The sequence below is a fragment of the Scatophagus argus genome, chromosome 13, assembly GCF_020382885.2.
Source record: "Scatophagus argus isolate fScaArg1 chromosome 13, fScaArg1.pri, whole genome shotgun sequence".
Taxonomy (NCBI): domain Eukaryota; kingdom Metazoa; phylum Chordata; class Actinopteri; family Scatophagidae; genus Scatophagus; species Scatophagus argus.
Window position 1 is genome coordinate 7,782,705 of NC_058505.1, and position 23,847 is coordinate 7,806,551.

The window sequence follows — 23,847 nt, forward strand, 5'->3', positions numbered from 1 at the left end:
CATTCCTCTTCTACACCAAACACCTGTTTGTTTAGAGTACAATGCAATGAAAAAACAGCCCTCATGCAAGTAAACGCCACCCTTAATGAGAAAGTCTAGTTGTACAAGTATGTTTGCTTTTTTAATGCCAGCATGTCATGAATCACAACATATTATTACACATCTATGTGGAGCTAAATTAGTGTCTTGTAGTTTTGGTTAAACCATCAAAAGTAATTATAAAAGCATAACTGTGCCAAACGGAAACTAAAAACTAACTAAATTCAGTTTCAAATTGCAAATACTGAAATAAGACAAAGTGAGCTCAGTCCTGCTTTGTGTGGCTTAAAACTGGACATAACTGCACTGTCAGTGTGTGTGCTCTGTGCAAGCTGTTCTCATCTCTGTTCGTACCGCCACTAAAATGCAAACTGCAGCCATAGCTTATTGGTTAAAACTAAGCAAGTAAATAAATATTGTGATATTAAATATGAAATGCACATTGCAGATCTGTGAGAAGGAGAGGAAAGCACTGAGGTATAACGACATCCAGTCCATGCACGTAAACGTGTTGATTTTGACGCCCACGTCGGGGTCTATTTCCTCCGGGGGTGAGCGCGCCGCTGAACTTGCCGCTGTCTGGATCCTGTGGAGAGTTTGGAGCCTGGGCAGACGGAAGAGGAATTATTATTCTGCGTTCAGACAAAGATAATACGTTAGAGGAGAGCTCACAAATGTGTTCCTGGTTATGATCTCTGCTGGGTCTACAGATGAAAAGCAGGAACAGTGAGGTGCAATACCATGAACTGCCAGTTCAGTTTCAGTAATTACATTCTTGCGATCAAAACCCACACAGAGTACATATTATCTTAAGACTGGTTAAAAAGAAACTTAACGACCTGAGAAAAAAAAAAATCAAACCTCCTAGAGGCAGAATAAACTGACTCCTACAAAATGCTGTTATCTACAGAAAAATCAGTGGTGGAATACTCTTATTTTTGTTTTTTCAGACAGATAAAGTTCCTACTTACTTTGCAGATGCTGATTTTAAATAAACACACTCTGCCTTCTTTGTTAATTACAGTCCAGTGCTATAACACTGTGACAGACTAATGAGTGCTTTCACTTTTGATTCTTTGAAGTAACTTTACTGCTGGTATTGCTTTTATTTAAAGGAAAGTGTCTCAGTGCATCTTCCACCAATGCAGAAAATATAATCAGTCACTACAATGATAACACTTGACGCATGATTTGTATTTGGTTTGCTGATGTGAATGTAACATTCTGTATTCAGTATGTTTTATTTTTGACATTTTTTGTATATTTACCAAATGATGAAAATGCAAAGGTGGGCAGAGCAGGTTGTGGAGTGATGAAGGGGTTGAGGGGGCTCATGGGAGTTTGGTCTAGACCAGGTAGTGGGTTCCCTGTAAGCACAAAGAGAACAAAAAAGTTACTGCAGAGTCTCAGCAGCCCAGATGATCACAATCTGCAGCTCCGTCAACCTTCCACACGTGCAGATTCAGCAAACACGACTAAAAACAAACAAGTTGACAAAGCTGCTTGTGCTGCATGAAACACGGTTTCCGTAGGGATCAACAAGCTGAATTTAAGACGTTTTAAGCCAATACAATCATGAAAAATACAAATGTAAACCAGTATGAGGCCTTGAGTGTACATTTTGTCAGTTCTTTCCAGTTGTTTGGAACAATCACTGCTATTAATATCATCAGTTAATCATTTTCCACTACCTGGATCTGCATGAACAGCAGCAAATCAAAAACGTAACTAATTAATTTAACATCCACCACATATAATGTCAGAGGTCTGGAAGAACAGGACGGGGGAATTTCCAGTCAGACCTTCTGTTAATAAAATATAAAACTATTTACAAAACTGATATCAACAGTTAAAGCTGCGTTGAAGACGACAGCACAAATTGTGTTTGAAATGGTTTTAACTGGTGTAAAAATGCTCATTGGACAGTCAGTGCAATTCAGTAATGTATTATATTTTATTTAGAAGCTTTTGCGTAAGATAAGATGAACTTATAACTTAACAGTGTTATCAGTTTTTGCAGTTTAGAAACAGACTGACCAAAAGCTTCTTTTCACTTTTCAAAACATACATGTACATGACATGCTGCCCAAGTATCTTATATTCAGAGATCCAGATCCAGTTAATCTGGTATGTTGTTTCGGTCATTGTTGAAGCAAAAACACTCAAATTTTCTCTGATTTCCCCTGTTTTGTATAATTGCAAATTTTATACCTTTGGGTTTTGGGGCTGTATATATATATTTTAGTATGTCTGATAGACTAAATTACTAATTAATTAGCAAAAAAAGTCTGTTTGATTTCTGTCAATTTTTTACAGTCTGCAATCAATGGGTTTAGATAAGAGGGGAAAAAAGGGAATGATTTTTGGGTTTCTTTTCCAGTTATTTGAATCCCACGAAGTTGCAAAGGTCTTGCGGCGTGATATTAAAGATTCGTTTACATTCACAGTTAACTATGACAGCTGATAAACGCCACCCTGACTGCCACAACTTCTGATAAAGATGAGCATGAACATGTTTATAGACTCACCCAGTGATGCTTCCATTTGTACTGCTGTTTGCCCCTCACTGGGCTGAGTTGTGTCCTGCTGTGCAGCAGGATTTGGAGGACCTACAATATCTATATCCCTCACTACAAAGGAGAGAAATCACACAAACCGTTGTTGGCAGAATAGTTTGTATCGGATCCACACACTGATTACATAAGACCTTTGTATTTACCTTTCTCATAGATGCAGACAAATCCTCCATGGCAGACCTCCTGCAACAGTCCTTTAAAATCTGACACAGCTGCCATCACTGGGCCAAAGGTGAGGCTGGGGTCAGCACTGACTGAAGGCAACACTGACAGCACAGGTGGGGCTTGGAGAGACTGACAACTCTGGAATGACAAACCAAGAGAGGCCAACAACAGTTTGATGTGGGTAGGTTGTTCTACTTTCCTTTAAATCAGAAAAATCTCAGCGGTATTACCTGAAGGAAATTAATGTGGTCCTCTGTGTGGGAAAGTTTGTCCAGCTCAGCCTCATTCACCTTCAGCTCCGTGATCTCCTTCTGGATTTTCTCCAGCAGCTGCTCAGCCTGACTGACGGCCGTCTTTTCTTTGGCTTTGATTAGCTCTCTCACCTCGAAGCGCTTCAGCTCGATCGACCTAATCAGTTCGGTAAAGACGGCGTCGCTCTCCTCGGCTGCTGCCCGAGCAGAACGCTACAGGGAGACATGGAGCAACGTATAGCAGGTTTAGACAGTCGACTCTCATGGGGAGGAGAGCTGCTGCTGCAATGCGTCAGTGAGTTTGGGCAGTTTTAAGGGTGACGACGTGGTAAACCTGTTAACATGACACTTTCATTGTCCATGTAGTTGATTTTACATTAGACCAAACTGAGTGTCAGCACTTACAGTGACAGAGAAAATGGCTTGTCTCAGCTCCTGGGCCTCCTTTTCTCTTTGATGAATTCTCATCTGAGAGCTCTGCCTCATGTCATCAAGCTGCCTCTAAGGAATGATATTAGAGGAAATGTAAAATAAACTCAGTTTTATTGCATCTTCTTGCTTACACTGAACCATGTTTGACATTGATAGGTTTTAGTTACTCATATGGTGTCCATCATTGCGTAACTTAAAGGGAGAGCACGGGTATGTTCATATTTGCCCCATCAGATAAGGTTGTGAAACAGGTTGTATACATAGCTGAAAAACGTCTTAACAATGTTTCAAACCCAGTTTCAGGTTTGGCCATCCAAATTGCTTGGTTTTTCTTTATCAGACCAGGTCTAGCTAGCTGAAAACACACATTACTCAAACTTATCAAACCTAGACTAGATTCACATGAAGACTCTAAAAAGATTAGATTAGATTTGTGAATACCTTTTTTGACTTGTGAAATTGGGAGAACTGGTGGAACTGATGTACTGGAGCATAAGTAGAAAGTGACATTAAAAGAAAAGACACGACAAATAAAGCACAAGTACCCCACATTAGTTCGGCACTACCGTGTTACTGTCCTGTCGCTGATCACCAGCCTTGTCTTGACTCAGTCAGGTGATCTGATTACCTGCTTCTGTTGTATTTCTTCCTCAGCCAGCACCGTGTCGTGTCCTTTGTGTTCATCAGTCAGACACAGATAACAGATACACTGCTTGTCGGTGCGACAGTACACCTCCAGCAGCTTGTCATGTCGGCCACAGATGGTCTCCTGGAGTCTTCTGGAGGCCGACACCAGCTTGTGTTTCTTGAAAGCGGCAGATTCGTAATGTGGCTGGACGTGGACGTCGCAGTAGGAGGCCAGACACACCAGACATGATTTCACAGCTTTGTTTTTCCTCCCGGTGCAGACATCGCACCCCACGTCGTCGGCCTGGGCAAAACTCTGGTTTGAAGGCGTCGTGGCCTCTTGGAGTCCAGTCCTTTGGAATTTCTCCACCACATCGGCCAACATTGTGTTTCTAGCGAGCAGCGGCCTCGGGTTGAAGTTCTGCCTGCATTGTGGGCAGACGAAGACCCCCAGATAGTCGTCCTGGTCCCAGTAGTTTCGTATGCAGTCCGAGCAGTAGCTGTGTCCGCACGGGATCGTCACAGGGTCCTTCAGCACGTCCAGACATATCGAGCAGTTGAACTGGTCCTTGTCCAGGACCACTCCAGCCTGAGCCATCGCCGAAAACGCCGAAGAAGGTGTAGAAAATGGGCGAAAACACAGGAATCTGTCTAACGGACAGTGGCGACTTTGTTTACAGGAAGTGAAAGGGGAGGGGGCGTGGCGAAAGAGACGTCACCGGAAACTAGCAGGGGATTTAAATTAAAAAAAATAATAATTAATTAAATTAAGTGGCATTACATATCATTTAACCGCAATAATCGCGAAATCAAAGAATAACAAAAGTTGTGTAAGTTTTATTTTATGTCGACAATATGTTTGTCTATGTTACATTGCTTTGTGTACGTATTTTGTACGTACGGTAAACAGTGGTGGAAGAAAAAAAATAGTTATCCGAAAGACAAAACAGTAATACTTAATGTAAAAAATGAAAAGAATACTGAAGTAAAGGTATCAGCAGAATGCAGAGTATTTGTTATGGTTATACTAAGCTGTAAGCAGTATTGTTATGTTGGGACTGGTTAAGAAGGAGCTAATACATAGCCCATTTGAAAGCTATGGCAGAGCAATAGATAATTAGTGAGGTACAAATACCGGTCTTCAGTAATTGTATGTCACCAATGCTCATCATCAATGTAGCAAGACAAATAACAATAACAATTATTAGTTCAGGCTGAATAACAAGCACTTAAACAGCACAGTCAATGAGTCAACATAGTTTCCAGAGCATTTTTACTTTAAAATGCCTTTAAATAAATAAACACAATAAATAACATTTTGTACATTGATCAATAAATCATAAACAATATCAGTGGAAAATAAAAGATCAATGCATATCTTCAAACTTAAATCAATAGGAAAAAATTTGTCATCAGTGCATTAACATAAATAACAGGTTAGACATACATCTTTCGAAATCGGTTTTGTTTCCTCTTCACACAGAACAATACATTACTTTGGTCACAAACTAAAGCTTTGATGCATTCAGAGGGAAGGTTCCTCATTTCAAATGCTGGTCTCAATAAACCAAAACTCACCCTAACGTCAGCATTCATGCAGTTCCAATCTAGAAGCCCACCCTTTAAATGCATGTATTTTAAAATCGGTAAAAGAACAATACTGTTCTGATAAAAGGACCCTTCAAAATCAAATAATCCCTTTCAGATTGTTACCCGGAAGGTCTGTCTACTTACTTGTTACATTTTGTGCAAAATGCTGATGGGAAAATCAATTCCATTCAAGTATTTCTTCATCTACATTTTTACTTAAAAAGTTATAGTTCTCTGAAATCATTAAATGTAAATTACAGCTACTCAAGAGAAACAGGCACAAAGAACCGTTCTGTTTGTTTCAAAACATGCATTGATGTCAATGGAAGATTTAACTGTTTGTCTCTACATGCTTATCTGAAGTTTGAGAATTTTGCTAAATGACAATGAAGATTTCTAAAGCCAGTCTATTCACAATCAACTGCTGAATAAGCCGAAAGGAAAAAAGCTACGTTCTCATTTTCTTCAGAGAGAGGAGGAGAACGTAAAATATGATCCCTATGCATACAGTACAGTGCGCTTTAAAACGTGGTATACCTTATGGTTCAAGTTTTCATATTCAGCTGTCCCAGGTTCAGTATATATGTTCACATCATAGAAAAATACACAACAGGTAGGATTAACCCAAAAACAGAGATAAGTGGAATCTTGTAAGTGAATGATGATGATGTTTAAATGTTTGTGTGCATGTACTGTATATATACTGTATGAGTGCGTGCAACGGAAATGATATGTGGGTCTACACTCATGATGCATGGTGTGGCTTCACTTGTTCTTCTCTTCCAGTCCACTCTCTGCCCTCAGGGCCTGGCTGCTGGCTGAGATGAAGCTAATCCAGTGTTTCAGGTCCTCAGGAAACTCGGGACACTCGATCTGCACACAAACACAAAATTAGCAGAGAGCCACAACAGAATTAAAGCCACAGTCTGGAATTAACTAGCAACAACCTTGGGTTTTTATAAACTGACAGATATTTTTCATAACTTTTAAACGAAACAGCAGAGCTGAAATGATATGTCGATTAGTCAGTCACTTGTGGTTAAATAATTAACAACTAGTTTGTCAATTATTTTAAAACAAAAAGGCAAACATTTTCTGGTTCCAGCTTCTCATCTGTTCAGATCTGCTGCTCATCCTTGTCTTACTCAGGAGTAAACACAATACTACAGTGTTTTTTAGTGTTGTTTAGCAAAAACTGTCATATGTTTATCATCACTTTGGGTTGAGCAGGTCTCAGTATCTTCACACAGAATTATTAATTGATATTATGATCGCCAAATCAAGCAATAATAGAAATGAAAGTCAGTTGCAACTCTATCACAGTCAACACTTCTCTCCATGACTACTTCTCACCTTCTTTTTGCAGACAAACTCGATAATGCTTTCTGGGCTGCTGCGCACCACATTCTGCCTGCAGAGCATGATTGCAGAAACAAAGCCATCCCTCTTGGACACAAAGCGCTGCTCCAAGTAAAATGCCTTCTCATCCCACCCCAGTACTTTGGTCCGAATCTCAAAAGCCTCACGGAAGGCCAGGGAGCGCCGGTACCGGATGGTGGAGGCGCCTACCACCATTTTGGCCCCGAGTTTGCGTGAGGCCATGAACAGCCCGTTTCGCATGTAATGGTGGAAGCGGGCAAAGTCACACTCCCTTAGATATCGGGAGTTGTTCATGTGGCCCATGTAGTCCAAATCATGGGGAAGGACCATGCCATCAATGCTTTGTTCAGCTAGAATGTCCCATATTCGGGGTTGGAACCACGCCTGGACGAACACCTGGGCCCCCCGTAGGAAGTACCATACATCCAGAGTGGAGAAGAGCATCAGGAGGGCACCCAGCGCCAGCAGCAACATCTCTCTAGAAAAACAGTCCAGATATTAGTGACAAGGACCAAGGGAAAGTATTTGCTTCACAAATACCATACAACATAATACAGTATTTCCCTGTAACTTTAAAAGCCGAATTTATGCCAGTCCAGAGTGATTTCCCTTAAAAATACAAAAAGCAATTTGCACTTTCTAAATCTAAATTTCTATGACTATTTCCAATATTTAATAAAATGCACCTTTGTCCTCATCAATGTCAGTGCAGATGGATAGAAATAGAATAGTTTTGTGCTTTTTCAATCGCTAGCATAGTATTTCAGTTAAAAAAAGCGATATAATCACACACTGCAACCTTGAGGACCAGAAAGCTAACGCTGCTGCTTTCGAATGAACGCAGCGCAAATCTACTGTGACAGCTAAATGCGTTAGCTTAGCTGCTAGCTACCAGTAGTTCCTGGCCTTGGCAGAAAAATGACATTACTTTTAACTTTGAAGTCGCCATTTTTGAGTTTTCTCAATATCTGGAGTTAAGTGAAAATGCACACAAATGCGGTTGAAGTATCGTTTTATGGTTGCAAATCTTACTGTTCGTCCAGAGGAGAGCGCTACCATGAGATCGCGACACAACTTGTGGAAACCGGTAGAATGAATGAACATAACTTCCGGGTGTGTGTGATGACACGCAGTTCTTCTTCTTTGTTGAGATTTAGCGACAGCTCGAATCCTCATTGTTGCGTTACTGCCACCTTCTGGAGCTAGTTAGCTCTCACACAGTCATTATTACCTCCTCTTTCCTCTTTCCTATTTGTCGCATACATTTCCCTATCCCCTTTCCTCTCATTATGAATGTTTAATCAAATTATCAGGGTTGTTTATTGTCATTTTACCACAGTGAAGTCATCTTTATGTGCACAATCATTGAATGAAATGTAAGTTGTGGCATTATATACAGATATTTAAATTTAAAAAGAAAAGAATGAAATAAAATAAAACAGTATGTGCAATTACTTTTATTGTATATATTATATACATATCTAGGCATATCCTGCACGCAGGAGGTATGTATGTGCAAAATGCCACTTTAAGGTGGAACCAAAATGCGACCTCGGTGCCTTGTTGAATGTATTGCCATTGTTTGTCTTGGTGATTACTGTATGTATGTGACATCAAACTGGACAGAGCAGAGACTGTGTCACAACAGACTAAAACATTGTCTGATTTGTTCAGCCTGTTCTAAAACCATCGAAATGACATACATCCCCACTTTACACTTAAGAAATGTGAAGTTTGTTTGCATACCTGACCTCTGTGACAAGGACTGTTCATAGTTCTTTCAATCCACCAGTAAAAACCTGCACTTTCTCCGTATATTAACATTTCAACATATCCTTTAAAGGCTTTATTCATCTTTTATTTATAGGACACACAGGTTCAACATCAAAAATTGCAAACAAGTGTCTGATCCATGAATCGACCGCTTAATGTTCTGGTTCAATGACAATTTGTATTTAAACAATCCTCTTCATCATGCTGTTCACATTTTGACATCATGAGACCAAGATGACACCTAACAATTGATCAACAGTACTGCAAGGCTTCAAACGGGATGTTCTCAGAGGGAAGTTGTCACTGAGCTTACAGTGTCATCAGCAGGTTGCAACAGAGACACAGAGAGACTGGAAGAGTCACAGAAAGGCACAGAAGTGGACGTCCTTTGGCCACATCCCATGCTGATGACCGCTTCATTGCGAACAGTGCCCTGCGGAACCGGGGCCAGGGAGCATTTGTGCTGGACCAGGAACCAGTGGGCCTCAGTGCTGTTCTCTGATGAAAGTCGATTCTGTGTACTTGTACTTGTGACTTCATGTTGCTTGAGCTATATACACACCAAAAGCATTAAAGTGCATCAGGACTTCAAAAGGGATTTGTTTTATTGCTGCCGTAGCACAAGAGGATACATTTTATACAATCATATTACTTGCATATTACAAAAATAAGTAATCCGTTTTTACCTGGGCAAAATAATATAGCGTGTCAGCTCCAGCGTTGACATAGGTAAGTAATGGGCTCCAAGTGACACTTCTTTTCAGAAGTGTAGGCACAAGTGTGTTTAAGTAAACAGACAAACAGTGACGGTGAATTCAAAACCAATTCATTTCTATAGTGTTCAACGCCCTTTTTCATCACCTTTTTAAAATGCAGTCATATTTCCCTTGCGTGTATGCAATTTCATACTTTTAAGTTTAGTAGGAAGTGTAGTGTTTAACCACCAAATCCTGTAGTACGTCAGAGTGTTTTAATGGTTCCATCTCTGATTCAGATTCAAGACTCTGAGCATAAAAAACCTTGCTTAAGCATGTTGAAGAATCCCATTTATAACTTATGCATGTGACCTATAAATCTCCACTTAAATTGGCAGCACATGCCTTGCAATTTCCCCTTATATAAAGCCAGCATAAATGAGGGTTTAGATCATTTACACATAAGAGTGAGGTTTTGTAAATGACTACTTATGCATGGTTTTCTTCTCAAGTCAGACTTAAGATCAAAACTGATCGTAAATCCGTTTTACAAATGATGCCCCTGAGCTGGTAAACCAGATGACATACAAAATGTCTAAATATGCTATCCCTTATTTGTTCTTTTCATCCAGTCCACTCTCAGCCCGGAGGGCCTGGCTGCTCGCTGAGATGAAGTTGACCCAGTGCTGAAGGTCCTCTGGAAACTCAGGGCAGTCCACCTACAAGAGGCAAACCACAAAACTCACTCTTCATCAATCATCAAAGGCCTTTTTGGTTTTTTTCAAACTAACTTTCCCGTGTTGAACCATCCATTCCTTACCTTCCTCTTACACAGGTGCTGCATGATCTTGTCTGGACTACTGCGTATGACACTCTGCTTGCAGTACATGACAGCACACACCAACCCATCTTTTGTTGACACAAATCTCTGCTCCAGGTAAAAGGCTTTGTCATCCCAGGTGACGATGCGACTCCGCAGCTCGTACCCCTCACCTATACACAGAGCCCTGCGGTAACGGATGGTGGTGGCCCCCACGACCATCGAAGCTCCAAGTGCTCGGAGAGCTTTGAACACACCGTTACGCGTGTAGAGAGAGAAGCGGGCAAAGTCACACTCTCTGAGGTAACGGGCGTTGTTCATGTGGCACATGTCGATGTCATGGGGAGTGACCCGGCCGGTAAGGGTCTGCTCTGCCGTGACATCCCAGACTGGAGGTTGGAACCAGGCCCGGAGAACCACAACAGCTGCCCGCAGGAAGTACCACACATCCACACTGCAGAAGAGAGCCAGCAAGGCTGCGAGCACCCACAGCACCCACCACATCTCTCTATGGAGGGGACACAAGCAGAGGATATGCAGTGTGGTTACTTTGATGTGTAGATGTAATTAAAATGAATCTGAAGTAGATGTGACTTCTAATGTCCAATTTGTATCACTTCATGATTTACTTTTTATTAGTTTCGCTTGTGATGTGTTGCATTGACTGCCAGCTCTAAATGATTGAAAACAGGCACTTCTGTACCACTCAGTAGTAACAGAGATTAATTCATCCAAAGTGGTCTCACATTATAGTATTTCTGTGTGATAAAAACTAGTCCCTTCCATCTGCACTTTTTCTCATTTGTAAAATGTACAACACAGGCTCTTTATCTCATTGACATCAACTTAAATGCCCATAAAACAGTGACAGTGAATTAGACCGCACCTATTGATTTCTATAGTGGTCAATACCTTTTCTCATGACCTTTTTAAAATTCAGACATATTTCCCTTGTGTGTATATAACACATGAGTTAGGGGGTGATATATTGTTTAACCACCAGTTCTTGTAGTATGTCGTAGTGTTTTAATGGGTTTAATCCAGGAAGTGCTGAGAGCTGTAGCCCATTCTGGAGGTCAATCTTCAATCTTCATTTTACAAGTGAGTTAAACTACAAACAAGCCCCCTGTGATTCAACGCGACTGTTTCAAAACACGACACCTGTTAACTGTTTTAACAGGTGAAAACAGGTTCGGCAGGAAAGACAGGTAACCTCTGCAAAAACTGCATGCCCCCATAACATGATCATGTTAAGACAACCACATTTGAAGATTTATTTAAAATGATAAAAAACACTAATACCACCTAATGAAGTTATTGTTCCTCGGCTAGGATGACTGAGATTATTGCTAGCTACATACAATCGCAATTAAAAGGTATAATATGGAAATCAGTGCCATGACTGCAGAAAAAAATACTACATTTTTGTCATGTTTGTAAGTTACACTGCTACAGTGTTAGAGTCATGTTTTGTCAGAAATGCCATTCACAAATGTTGACTAACGGCGCAGCATTTTCTAATTTAAATTTAAGCTAACGTTACCAATACGGTCTCCACTGACGGTGAGGTAAAACTACCTGTTGAGTTAAGTTAGCAGTATGTGTCGATGTCAGTACAACTTTACGGCAAACGTCCAAGAACGGACAGAGTAAAAGTATTTTCTCCAATGATACTCACCTGCTGTCTACTTCCCCTTGTTTCCACTCAAATTTATCGAGTCGCCTTCATACACTTGTGGGAAATTAAGGGTAAAGTTTAAATACAAGTTTAAAAGACTTCCGGCTACAGGCTTCAAAATAAAACTATAACTGAACCAGTTGCTTCCGAAGCTCAGTCAAGACGGGAAAAATACGAACACATTTTCCGTTTTAACGTGTTTTTAATGTTGTTTAAATCATCCTTTAATGTCGTGTGTTGGTCTAAAATGAGTTTAACATTTTTCAGAATGCAAGACAATTTAATTTGACTACGAGAGAGATTTACTTCCTCTCCTAGCTGGTAGCAGTGGATCACATGGATCAGTTGGAGCTCTCTCTCTCCAGCGCGTGCTCCATGGGGACCGTTCTAGACGTGACGTAGGGCATAGTGAGCGGCGTTGGTGATTGGTTCCGCAGTAATGACGTACAAGGAACTGATCTGGTAATACTTTAATAGCAACTGCAAAATTAACGATAATGGCTGTAGATAAACTTGGTTGAAATCTGTCTTAATAACTGCTCTTTTATTTCTGGATCTGTATACTTGATTTATCAACAGTCTTTTTTGAAAATTAATAGTGATTTTAAAACTTTTATTTTATTGTGTATTACTGTTTTACATGTTCCTTTATCATTTTTATCCTAGGCAAGAAGAATTATAAGCCAGGACACACACACTTTGCAATACATTTTATTGTCACAAAACCATGTGTGCACAAAATATTTCAAATCGCGGCTTTAAATTTTACAAACACGAAAATTAAAACTTACAAAACTGTATTTTGTATGTAAAAGCTTTCACTATTTTACCTTTTAAAAGTAACAAGTAACTCAAGCACCTTAAGAGAGAAACAAGTAACTTCCCCTTAAACTTCATGTACAGCAGAAGTTTAATATCAAATAACTGTAATACCTTCTGAAATATATAAAGTATATATATATAACATTTTGAAAGATTAAAGGGAAATTATGTTACCAGTATGAACAGGCTTATCAAACACTTACTGAATGTCTCTCCAGAGAGCTGAATTTGTACTTAGTTTAACTTAATCTGACGATAACGTTGATCCATCACCATTTTCTTCATGTCCAGATCTGCTGTGATGTCACTCATTTCGAGCTCGTGCTCTGGGCCGGCGAACGGCTCATACTGGTGCCTGCAAGAGAGCGCACAGGTCAGCTGGGAACATTTTTGGAGGCAACAAGGAGTTTCAGACTGCCTGAACTGTGACCAGAGCTCAATCAGCTTGCTAGTTTTTATTTCAACAGAAGCCCCAGGACCAGCGTTTCCTATGAAATAAAAGATGGGCGTCTCTTTTGATTAGTTTCTAAACAGGCACCAGTCAACATCAGTCAACGTCAGTGAATGTACTCACTGTTTCAGGTGCTCCTCAATGGCTTTGCGTTCATACACGGTGCCATATATGGTTTTCACAGGGTCAATGAACATCTTCTTGGTCAGTGGACAGATCAGATGTTGGGGAATAAACTGTGGCCCAGGCTCCACCAACGTCTGTACATAAAATGACAGAAAATAGACATTACCAAACACTAATATAAAAAAAGGTTGCATCGACCACAAATCGTGTACATGTCGGAGTCCATTTACTTTCTCCATGTCATCCAGAGATTTTCCTGCTGTTTCCTCTGTATGTTTCTCAGCTTTTCGCTCATACGTCTCACGGCTTGTCAGGAATTCTTCGGCCAAAATGCTGTCAGTGAAGAACAGTAATATGCAAGTGAAATACATTATATTCTTCAACAAGTTTATCTAATGTCAACACCTCTCTGAAATGTGTGGAATCATTTACTCATGAAAATAAATCACAAATAACATTGGGTTTATATACACTATGACCTCTTGTTAGGCTATTTCTTGCATATGTTAAAGTAACATTTACACAATAATTATTAACTTTACTGAAACACTTTCAGAGCTTGGAATTAACGAATACATTTACAGAAACTCTCCGACATATTTAGATCACGTGATCCTTCTTCATTACACGAGTTGGTCTGCAGTGAGTGCAGCAAAAATGTTGTTTTTAAAAGGGTAAACACCAACAGCTATGAGCTGAAGCAGGATATTTCATTAGATAAAAACATCTTCCATCCTCCGTCAGCTGTGCCAGTGACATGGAGCTACGAGCTGAAAAATATTTCGGACATAAGCAGATAAAGTGATACATTATTTTTGAATACTTTACTTTGAATACTACTTTTTACAGCAGATATCTTAGTTACGACAAGACAACAAGTTTGCTAGGCAGTTTCACCTTCATATGTGTGCTATTTATTCAGTTTGGGAAATCCCAGTTATTAGTCAGACTCCATGTATTTCCAGGGAAATGGAGATAACACAATGAGAATGCTTATTTATTTTGAGAGTAAAAGGTGAATACTTTTTAATCGCGGTAATCTTTTATCGATTCCACAGTGATGTCAGTCACCTGTCCAGTGGATCATCAGGCTCAGGGATGATGAGCAGTCCATACACAGCTTCCAGTATCTCTCTCATGGTGATGTGGGCGTTGTAGTTGCGGTCAAATATGTTGTGGCAGATGCGGCCCACACTGTTGACGTTGCAGTGGTACACCTGTCATCGTGTTAAGAACAGCTTGTACCTTGCCAACAAAATGTGACTTCATTACTAATGAACAGTGTTTGTGTCTCTAAATATTATGCAAAAAAATAATAAAATAATAATAAAGAAATTCAATTGTTTGTATTTGACCAGGATACTTGAGTGACAAAGCGGACGAGTGGAGGCTTCACCGGGTAGTCGGGACCAAACTGGCAGTACAGCTCAAACACACCTTTCTCATATGGTGTGTCAGGAGGACCCTCCATGAGAATCTTCCAGAACGCTGAAAACATTTGAATATGGATCACATTTTGAATTTTTCTATCATTTAAATTTCACATTAAGTGTGGGATGAAAGGTAAGACGTAAAAAACAACAAGAAAAACATGAAACCAAAAGAAAACAAAAATAAGAGGCAGGTTAAAGAAGCTAAAAAGAAAAACACAACGTGGGACGTGTTTTCAGATGTCTGTAAGCATAAAGAAAACCTTTGTTTATGCATACATGCAGGAAAAACTTACACCAAAATGAGGGAACAAACCACTTACTGAAGTCTGACTCTGATGGAAAGACTCTGATGAAGGGATGTGGATCACAATGCAGGCTCCTGAGCTCCTCCAGGATACGTTTATCCCTCTCCAGAAACCACCCCTGTTTCAACTGCGACATCTTCTTCTTCAGAGTACTATTGGGAATATTATGAATGCTTGAAATGTAATGCACTCGACCACGACTTGACCAGGTTTATTATCAGCCTCTGTCACTCACCTCTCCGTCACTGTCACTTTGCTGTTTATCTGGCTTGGCAGGGACGTCTCTGGGCATTCGTCATATCCGTGAGTCGTGAAGACGCTGGACAAATCACGCTATAAAATGACAGGGACAATTAGCTTAGCACATCAAGACAATTTGCAAAGCTGTTGTGTTTCATTTTTGTATCACATCCAGCAGAATTAATGGACAATGACCAACAACAATTAACCTCACTGATGGAAGACGGGTCAAGTTTTTTCTTGAGTTTCCTCTGCTCCAAAGACAGAACAGTCTCAATCTCAAAGAGCTTCAGGCCCTCTTTGACTGTCTGTGGTTTGAAACAGCAACCACCTGAAAAACCAGAGTCTGAATAACTGCACGTATGTTGCCATATGGTGTCAGATACCTTCAACCTCATTATGACAATACAATAATGCTAAGGGAAATAACAGTTTTCATCAAGTCAGTCCCAGAGAATTAAGGAAGTTGTCTTTGAAAGATGCCAGACCTGTTGCATTGCTGATTCCATGCAGCATATTGTTCTCCACATCTCCAAGAAGAATTGAGTCCACGGTGATGTCAGATTTTATCAGCTTGGCAGTAACAGCAACTGGCTCTGAGCAGGATCTACGGAAAGAGGGTCGACGGTTACTCGCAGTAAGACGTTCAACAGATCTGTTAAAAGGTCAAGTATAAACAAGGCACCGTAACACGTTAAAACATAGAAAGAAATGTACCCAGAATCATTTCCGTCAGTGAGACACATGATACGAAGTCTACAATCTGGGAACCTCGTCTTGACCTTTTCCAATTCGGATGCCCCGCGTCGCAGGGCGTCGTACAGCAGAGTACATCCACTTGCCTCGAGGTTGCGTATGTATTCCTGCAAGTTTTTAAAATAAAGGTCTTTACATATGCATCCAGGTGTATCGCTGCATTACACATGGAAGAATATATTTTTCTATATTAAAAGCCAGATTGGACAGATCTAAGATGTCTGAATTTACCTTGAACTTCTCCAGATTTTCAGTGAACATGTGGAGAGTTTTCACCATTGAGTCGAACGTCACGAGGCCAATGACGTGATGAAAATCATAAGCCATGCTCCTTGTTGCAAAGTTGTCAAAGAGCTCTTTCACCACATTAATTTTCTTTATATCTGCACTTCCATAGCACTCATCTTCCATGGAGGAGCTCGTGTCTATCAGCACCTGATGAAAATCCAGACCAGAATACTCAATAATGTCTCCCAAACATCTCCCTTCCATGTCCCATAATCTTTCAAAAAAGCGATCAGAAAAGAGACAAAATGTTACCAGTATTGCTTCTTTTGGACTCCTTGTTGTGACAAATGTTCGGTCATCTCTGTGGTCACCAGTCCTGCGTTAGATATCAGAAATGGAACAGTCAGCAAATTGATTCTGTGAGGTTAATGGCGATTCATACACTATATAAAAGAACATACATCAACTGTGACATTGTGGCTTTGGCCATTAGTGCTCAACACGGATGACTCATACAGTTCACTGCTGTTACACTGTCCTCAAAGTTTTACTTACACATCTTCTGTATTAAATAACAAGAGTTGACTGACTGTGCTGTTCCTATTTGTGGAGGTATAACAAAACTTGTTATAGAGAGTGTAGGAAAAAGCTTCAGTAAACTTATACTGTATCCAGAAATGACAGTGCGGACACCATAAAGGCACTAGTGTAAACTGTGCTGGACTTAAAAACGAGAGTTTTTGTTTGTCATGTCTTTTTGTTTCTGTATAATTTGGATGCTAAAACGCAGGCACATAGTGTCTTCTATAAAGTGGACATAAGACACTGTAAGTTACTCACCTGGCTGCCAACAGATTCACATCCACTGATATTGATTTGCCATCCAAACAATCGTGCACTTTAATCATATCAGGGGATCCTTTTTCTTTATGCAAACACACACCAAGGTTGTCTGACAAAGAGAGGAAGAAAACAATTCAATAAAACAATTTACATAATAAATCTTCCCACAAAAAGAAGAAAATGGAGTACAGTAGTACCACATTTCCTCAGATAAAAACCAGTAGGAAATTAAAAGCTGAGCCTTAAATACACGCCAGGAGAAAAAACAAGAGCAGATAAACTCCTGGTGCCTGTCATATATTGTGTATGCCAGTCAGTGCAATAAAAAATCTGGTGATATTAGTGGGAAAAAAAAAATCAGAGAAATATATATCAAATCATAAAAAAAATTAATGACCTTTGAAACATGTGTGTGGATAGTTAGACAGTCTGATTGCAATTTAAAGCAGTACCTTCACTCAGCAGAACAAGACGTGTCTCACACTGTCCGAGCTCCTTCAAATGTAGAGGTGGGGTCACATTGAGGTACTGATTGGAAGGGGATTTTAATTCTTCCACCATACATCCAAAAGTCTTTTCCATATTTATCCGAAAGCTGTCATTTAATCATACAGGATAGTGAAAGACAAGGTTTAAGTCAAAAGCAAAACCTTTGGCGAATGGAACAGATAAAGTTTTGACCATTCTGCTAAGTGACAACAGACAACAAAAAATAAGACACTGATCACAGGATGGCGCTATAGAGCAAGTTGCAGATATCAGGAATTCAGAAGGTTTCATCTTTTGTGAAGATGAATGAAGCAGATGTTGCAATCAGCCTATAACTTCATTAGCAAAACATAAGTTTTACTAATGCATTACTACATTGACCTATGTAGACAAAGTCCAAGATAATTTCCCTTTTAGATTAGAGAGTTTGGCAAACAGCATGTGAGAACATATCCTCCACTACAGCTTTGTGTCATCCTGAAGATGCATACTTCTGACCAGTCGTCTTGTCTTGATGGATCCAGAGAGGATACGTTCTGGTGGATGGAGGCAGACTGAGCAGGATTTTTTCAACGTCGTTGGCTCTCTGTAAGGACGTTTCTCGTAAGACCTCCTCAGAGCAATTTGGAATTTTTTCTCCATCTGAACAAAAGTATTTTAAAAAATGGAGCGACGGTGATAGTCATGCATCGTTCATGAGTAAACCAAAGTTTTGTTAGAAAAATATGGAGAGGTTGTATAAATATTAATGCTCAATGTCATGTAGCTGCTTTCCAATGTATGTAAAAAAAAAAAGGGTAGCAGATCAGATGGAGCTGCTAGCTGAATTTTCTCTTTTTGTTTCATGACTTTTCGAGGTGTTAGTCCTACCTTTGATTTTCTGGAGAACATACGCTCTTTCAAATGTGCTGGGTACTCCAGGTACTCTGACTGGCTCACAGAAACGGCTGCCATCTTCGGACGTTAGAGCAATCGGAGCGTAGCTCTCAAGATCTGATGTCTGCTTCTGTCAAAATAGTGGACTTTGATTTAAGTCATATATGAAATATTAGTTTAAATCAACAGCAACACTTAGGTGGCTTCAGCCTACATTCACTGGATTTGCTCCTCACGAGCCCACACCAGTCAAACATCGCTATCGTCATACCTCTGCCTCAGATAAGAGATGTGCCCAGCAGTACAGTGAATTCTCAAAGACATCAAGGTCCTCGATGACTTTCTCCCCTCGCTGTGTTCCGCGTTGAGGTAAAAGCTCTCTGAAGAGGGTGTACAAGCCTTCAATAACCGCGATCTACGACGACACAAGCATGTTAAGCAGTGGGTAGTGGTGAAAACACGTCTCTGTGGACAAGTTCAGTTCACTCAAACTACAGGAAAAAATATTCCTGAATAAGTGCAGATCGTGTGAATTTAATGTGCTGAGCCAGTGACTGCTGTGACCAATACTACGAAGCTACACAGCAATTTTGCACAAAATCACAGCAGCACTTATAATCACTGAAAAGGAGCGCAGCACACCACAGAAACTACAATGCAATCCATATTAAATGCAGAATTATTCAAGCTCTTACTGTTTACCTTCTGATTTCTGGTTAATATTTCATTCCTGCAGAATAACTGATGCAAACTTTGGGCGAGAGGGTGACATCCAGTCAGTTTCCGTATGTAGGAAATAAGTTTCTTCAGTTTCTCTTTTAGATAATGACGTTTCTTGAATGGAAAATTAGAACATATTTCAGAACAGGGTTAAACTGACAGCAGAAGGTAGGTAAAAGAAAAATTACTGGACAATGCAGCAACTATATTGCTAGATTTGGCATCTTTTCAGATCAGTTAAATTGCCTTTTTTTGTTTTTCCAGGAAATGAAACTACAGCCACGTTAACAGGCATAAACAGACCAGACTCGAAGAGCACAACAGAGCACAGTCGTGATATAGTAATTAATTAAAACAGAACTTACTACAACATAAAGTGAAGACAGGAACACGCTGATTCCTTTCTGGGTTTGTTGGACCGAAGGCACAACATCATTAATGAAGAATGTCTCGTTGAGCGGAGTCTCATCAGGGAAGGTGGACAAAGAGAAGGAAACTGTTGACCCTTCAGATATTCCACAACTCTGCAGCGTGTCGCCACCACAGTGTTTACCTCTGCAAATATAATAAGCACAGGAGAGAACAGAAGTACTGTGTGAACAAAGAAATGAGTCTGTCTTCACAATGAAAGTCAGATTAGCCATCCAGTCATTCTAAATTACTTGTAATGAAGCACGTGTGCCGGGATTCCACTTTCATTTGCCAGTTTGAGTCTCAGGCTGGTTATGGTGTCACTTGCCAAGTTCACTGCCACCTCAAAGTCTCCCTGTAGGAAACAATTAATGAAATTATTTTAAGGAATAGATTTGTTTCAAATAAATATGACATACTGGAGGTGTCATGATTTTCCAAATCTCAGATTCAGTTTGACCTTCAATTGTAAGGTGACAGTTCAGTTCAATTGCTGATTCACTTTTTTCATGCCATTGTTAGAATAATGGGTCTTGATTTGTAAAGACAACAAATCTCGGTTTTGGTTTTATGCCCCAAGAGCTGTCATTACAAATTCTTCTTTAAAAGACATGGGACAGTGAAGAGAGAATAAAGAAAATACATGGTGGAATCACTGGTCATTCTTTTGATTTCTGTAATTGAAATCGAACACTTTGACTGATTGACACTGATTTTTAATTTACATTAAAATTAAACTCTTCTTCTGGATCTCTGTTAATTGGAAATATACATAACATTATTTCTGACCTATAACATCTGTTCGGCAAAGAAAGTACTTGTCAAAACTTCTGATGTGAGTGAGTGAACAGGGTGTTTGATGCCTATGGAGGAGCAATAAGCCTGAAAAATATTCCCAAACAAGGCTTTTCCCACAGATTTGGCTATGGAGGATGTGAATTTTATAAAGGAGGGCCAAAAATAATAAATACTCCACTTGAACAATAATCCATATCCATGTATCAGGTTCTCATCATCAGTTGTCTCATGAGCATATATAATAATTAAGTCGCACTTTGAGCATGATGTGGCACCGAACCAAGTTTTCTCCATAGATTTCACCAGCCTCTCGCTTTGGTATCTGAGGAGCCTGTTTCAGGTTTTCCTTTGGTGTGAAGATGGCATAAATTACAGTCCCACTCTGGATATGCCTGTCTTTCAAAGACCCTGTACAATGAGACAAGAAACAAGAAAAGTTAATATAAAAATACTTATTCATTGAATTCAATTATGAATCAATATAGAAACATTGATTATAACTACTTAAGCATGCTTCAGTGAAGTCATGGCAAGATTAAAAAAGTGGAAATTTATAACCTCATTTTTCAATACTGACAGCATGTAATAAATTTTTAAAAAAATACAGTATGCCTATTGCTGTACAGTTCAATGTAAAATGTGGGCTCACATGTGTTGAAGAAGGGATCGTCCGTCAACGGCATCCCATCCATCATGTAGAGACAGACTCCTTTGGAATTGCCAACACTTTCAAGATGGCCAATCCGTAACATCAGGTCCTGAACTGTGTTTTGGGCTGGATCCAAATCTGTGCATTCAAACAAGAACCCGTTAAGCTGTTCAGTTGTATGTGGACGTCTGCTTACACGATGATCACAATCAGCTTTCTAACACAACACAGCCTACCGTACGATCAAAGTTCATCTAGTGATGAGAAAAAGATTATGAAAGACGTTTTCCTCTCACCTTGAATGCATTTTGGTTGAGGACATTTAGGGTATGTGTACTGCAGAGAAAACAGTTCCAGTGATTTTTGCACAGGCGTCACAGTTTGAACTTGGCATCCCGGAGTTCTGAGTCTTTGAATGAAATTTTTCATAGCTGAAAAACGATTCTTCTCCACATGACTTAAACCTGTAAAAATGGTATATGAGTCATTCATCATGCATGTGTTTTACTGACAATCAATAATTATCTGCTTCTAATGGCCGATACTAAAAAAATGCAAATGTATGCACACCTAACAAAACTTTTTACAAAAGGCACAGTTAATATTTTTCATTCAGTCGTATGGGCCTTTGGCATGTAATTCCAACTGATGTGTGCAGGCCGACAAAAAAACAAAAAACAAAGCTTAGATGTAGGCTTAACTGGTTTCCACCGAGTTACAGCCAAAAAATGTTTTTAACTCTTCTCATTGTTCTCTTGTCGTTTCAAGTTGAAGTTCTCACCAATGTTGTTTAGGTCGTCTTCTGTTACACCGTCCAGGAAATCTCTTTCATCCTTGACACCCAACTGGAAGAACTGGTTGTAGTACGATTCAAGTCTGAACTGTTCAAGTATGTTGAATATTGTACCCATCTAAGTGAAGAAAGGCATCAATATACTTCATCACTACACTACAAAATACTGCATCAGTCACACCATAACACCTTGAATACTAAAAGGCCGACCAAAGAAACTCTAATAGAAAGAACTCCCACTTTCTGGAATTTTCGGTTATGTAGGGGGCGCTCACGAGGTATTCCAAAACGAATGGGGGCTTATGACGCTGTTAGCCCCACAATATAACTTTCACAGTGTAAAAATGTTTTCTGCCAATTTTCTTTATGTTTTCGGTACAAGCTGTGGAGACAATAGACATGGTTCCATTAGATTAGATTTTCACGGTTTCTTTGTGATGAAATACCTTTCTGTAAAATTATTATTTAAGTATTTGTCAGTATTTGTCAGGAGAACAACACTCAGACGATTAAATAAAGATGGCTGACATTTATGAAAAGTCGACTTCCTTCCTCTGACTCTCTTCTGGAAGATGAGGCGACAGATAATCAAATGAAATGGCTTTCTCTGGTTTGAACATTTGGGATAATGTAAGCACACAATGAGACAAAATAAATAGACGAATAACGACAGGTATATAATTATTTGAAAATTCAGCGAGTTAGTTATGATGATTTTAATTGTGGATAGACCTCAGTGGTTCCGTGTACCAACATGGCAGCCGGGTTGACCCACTGCTCCCATAACATAACGACAGCAGCAGCCAATGCGGTATCCTGGTGTATGTATGTGTGACTTACCACATCCATGGTCCTAACATGTACCAAACTATTGGACATAGTATTAGTCTGACCTGACGATGGTGCGAGATTGCAACTAAATGAGTCGCTTTACTCTATAAATACGTTATTACACATTAAGCTACACAGCGGCGTGTAAAGCGGCTGAAATAGCGCCACCACTAGCGGCCACGTCAAGGTGATCACCAACGAGCACATTCATGTGATTAAGATATTGAATGCTGGGCTTGCAACAGTATTTTAACGTTGCAGACATTTAGGCTTTCTGTTGTTCAATCCTTTTTACCATGACGTGTTATAGTGACTTTTGAAACATATTTTACAAAGTAGACGTCTACAAAAGCGACTTTGTTACAGCAACTACAGCAATTTCCACCGTTATGTACTAGGGTACTCACATTTTTATATATATATTTTTGGAATACTTGTCAAAAGCGGTAACTGGCAACATAAAGGTTTACTCTGTAGTAAAAACAGAAAATAATGTCAACCTTCTTGTTCAGCTGCTGTCCCCGGTAGGTAACTTGTTTACGGTGTACGTGCAGTCAGCGAACGCAACAGATTTGACTCATTTCGGGGAGAGCCACAAATTCTGTCGTGGCAACGTGTGATCTAACCCGTTATTAAAACAGAAGGGATCATTCTTACCTTGTCTATAAGAGATCATGTGAAATTATTGTTAAGTATCTATCTCTCTTCGCTGGAGGGCGTGGCTTGTGAAAAACGAAACTAACGAAAATGGTTTTGGTTTTAATTGGCAGACGCACTACATGTCTACGTATGACCCATATCATGTTATTTTTTAGGATAAACTACCCATCCCCTGCTGGATTTGTTACAACTTTATGATCATACTGCAATTTCAGGATTTAGACTTTTTTCAATACACCACACTGGAGAAAGACCAGTATTTGTTAATGTCATCAAAAGTGTGCCAGTGCGCCATAACCTTCCAGTAACTTAATAAAAATGTTTAAATTTAGAGCTTCAATGAACCAATAATACAATATATCAAAGTCAAAGGTCTGCTACTTCCTGTAT

General features: G+C 39.7%; 4 protein-coding genes across 8 annotated transcripts; all 4 read right to left on the minus strand.

Annotated features, from left to right (window-relative positions):
- Positions 1-94: 94 nt before the first annotated feature.
- On the minus strand, positions 95-4,802 carry ftr67 (finTRIM family, member 67). Its single transcript, XM_046407858.1, has 7 exons — positions 4,092-4,802; positions 3,437-3,532; positions 3,011-3,244; positions 2,759-2,918; positions 2,568-2,669; positions 1,308-1,406; positions 95-643 (listed from the first exon to the last, which is right to left on the minus strand). The coding sequence occupies exons 1-7, from the start codon at positions 4,686-4,688 to the stop codon at positions 576-578; spliced, it is 1,356 nt and encodes a 451-aa protein (XP_046263814.1). The 5' UTR covers positions 4,689-4,802; the 3' UTR covers positions 95-575.
- Positions 4,803-5,346: 544 nt separating this feature from the next.
- On the minus strand, positions 5,347-8,191 carry LOC124069099 (protein THEM6-like). Its single transcript, XM_046407859.1, has 3 exons — positions 8,093-8,191; positions 7,034-7,538; positions 5,347-6,553 (listed from the first exon to the last, which is right to left on the minus strand). The coding sequence occupies exons 2-3, from the start codon at positions 7,532-7,534 to the stop codon at positions 6,446-6,448; spliced, it is 609 nt and encodes a 202-aa protein (XP_046263815.1). The 5' UTR covers positions 7,535-7,538; positions 8,093-8,191; the 3' UTR covers positions 5,347-6,445.
- Positions 8,192-9,420: 1,229 nt separating this feature from the next.
- Positions 9,421-12,282, minus strand: LOC124069171 (protein THEM6-like). 2 transcript variants are annotated; one of them, XM_046408015.1, is made up of 3 exons: positions 12,027-12,282; positions 10,349-10,856; positions 9,421-10,247 (listed from the first exon to the last, which is right to left on the minus strand). In XM_046408015.1, the coding sequence occupies exons 2-3, from the start codon at positions 10,850-10,852 to the stop codon at positions 10,140-10,142; spliced, it is 612 nt and encodes a 203-aa protein (XP_046263971.1). In that variant the 5' UTR covers positions 10,853-10,856; positions 12,027-12,282; the 3' UTR covers positions 9,421-10,139. The 2 variants fall into 2 exon arrangements, with proteins under 2 accessions (XP_046263971.1, XP_046263972.1); XM_046408016.1 differs by lacking the exon at positions 12,027-12,282 and adding an exon at positions 11,927-11,947.
- A 439-nt stretch (positions 12,283-12,721) lies between these two features.
- On the minus strand, positions 12,722-23,535 carry LOC124069172. Of its 4 annotated transcripts, none has more exons than XM_046408020.1 (25): positions 23,455-23,535; positions 21,955-22,084; positions 21,470-21,637; positions 21,174-21,311; positions 20,781-20,932; positions 19,978-20,081; positions 19,681-19,870; positions 19,298-19,429; positions 18,867-19,010; positions 18,590-18,725; positions 18,211-18,361; positions 17,683-17,825; positions 17,228-17,339; positions 16,700-16,763; positions 16,391-16,594; positions 16,121-16,266; positions 15,892-16,010; positions 15,613-15,734; positions 15,399-15,496; positions 15,179-15,315; positions 14,789-14,913; positions 14,497-14,642; positions 13,656-13,758; positions 13,423-13,559; positions 12,722-13,203 (listed from the first exon to the last, which is right to left on the minus strand). In XM_046408020.1, the coding sequence occupies exons 2-25, from the start codon at positions 22,082-22,084 to the stop codon at positions 13,083-13,085; spliced, it is 3,222 nt and encodes a 1,073-aa protein (XP_046263976.1). In that variant the 5' UTR covers positions 23,455-23,535; the 3' UTR covers positions 12,722-13,082. The 4 variants fall into 4 exon arrangements, with proteins under 4 accessions (XP_046263976.1, XP_046263977.1, XP_046263975.1 ...); XM_046408021.1 differs by lacking the exon at positions 23,455-23,535 and adding an exon at positions 23,298-23,431; XM_046408019.1 differs by lacking the exon at positions 23,455-23,535 and adding an exon at positions 22,807-23,207 and having other exon boundaries at positions 18,590-18,722.
- Between the last annotated feature and the right edge of the window lie 312 nt (positions 23,536-23,847).

Bases quoted from the DNA above. Each gene is read 5' to 3' on its own strand.
- ftr67 (XM_046407858.1), bottom strand. From the start codon at position 4,688: ATGGCTCAGGCTGGAGTGGTCCTGGACAAGGACCAGTTCAACTGCTCG. The intron at 3,533-4,091 runs GTAATCAGATCA...ATCATTCCTTAG, and splicing joins AAGAAATACAACAGAAGCAG to AGGCAGCTTGATGACATGAG. The intron at 1,407-2,567 runs GTGAGTCTATAA...TTGTGCTTACAG, and splicing joins ACAAATGGAAGCATCACTGG to GGAACCCACTACCTGGTCTA.
- LOC124069099 (XM_046407859.1), bottom strand. From the start codon at position 7,534: ATGTTGCTGCTGGCGCTGGGTGCCCTCCTGATGCTCTTCTCCACTCTG. The intron at 6,554-7,033 runs GTGAGAAGTAGT...GTTTGTGTGCAG, and splicing joins AGTTTGTCTGCAAAAAGAAG to ATCGAGTGTCCCGAGTTTCC.
- LOC124069172 (XM_046408017.1), bottom strand. From the start codon at position 22,845: ATGTCCAATAGTTTGGTACATGTTAGGACCATGGATGTG. The intron at 16,595-16,699 runs GTAACATTTTGT...GATTTTCATCAG, and splicing joins GTCCAAAAGAAGCAATACTG to GTGCTGATAGACACGAGCTC. The intron at 15,497-15,612 runs GTTAATTGTTGT...GTCATTTTATAG, and splicing joins ACCCGTCTTCCATCAGTGAG to CGTGATTTGTCCAGCGTCTT.
- LOC124069171 (XM_046408015.1), bottom strand. From the start codon at position 10,852: ATGTGGTGGGTGCTGTGGGTGCTCGCAGCCTTGCTGGCTCTCTTCTGC. The intron at 10,248-10,348 runs GTAAGGAATGGA...TGCCTCTTGTAG, and splicing joins AGCACCTGTGTAAGAGGAAG to GTGGACTGCCCTGAGTTTCC.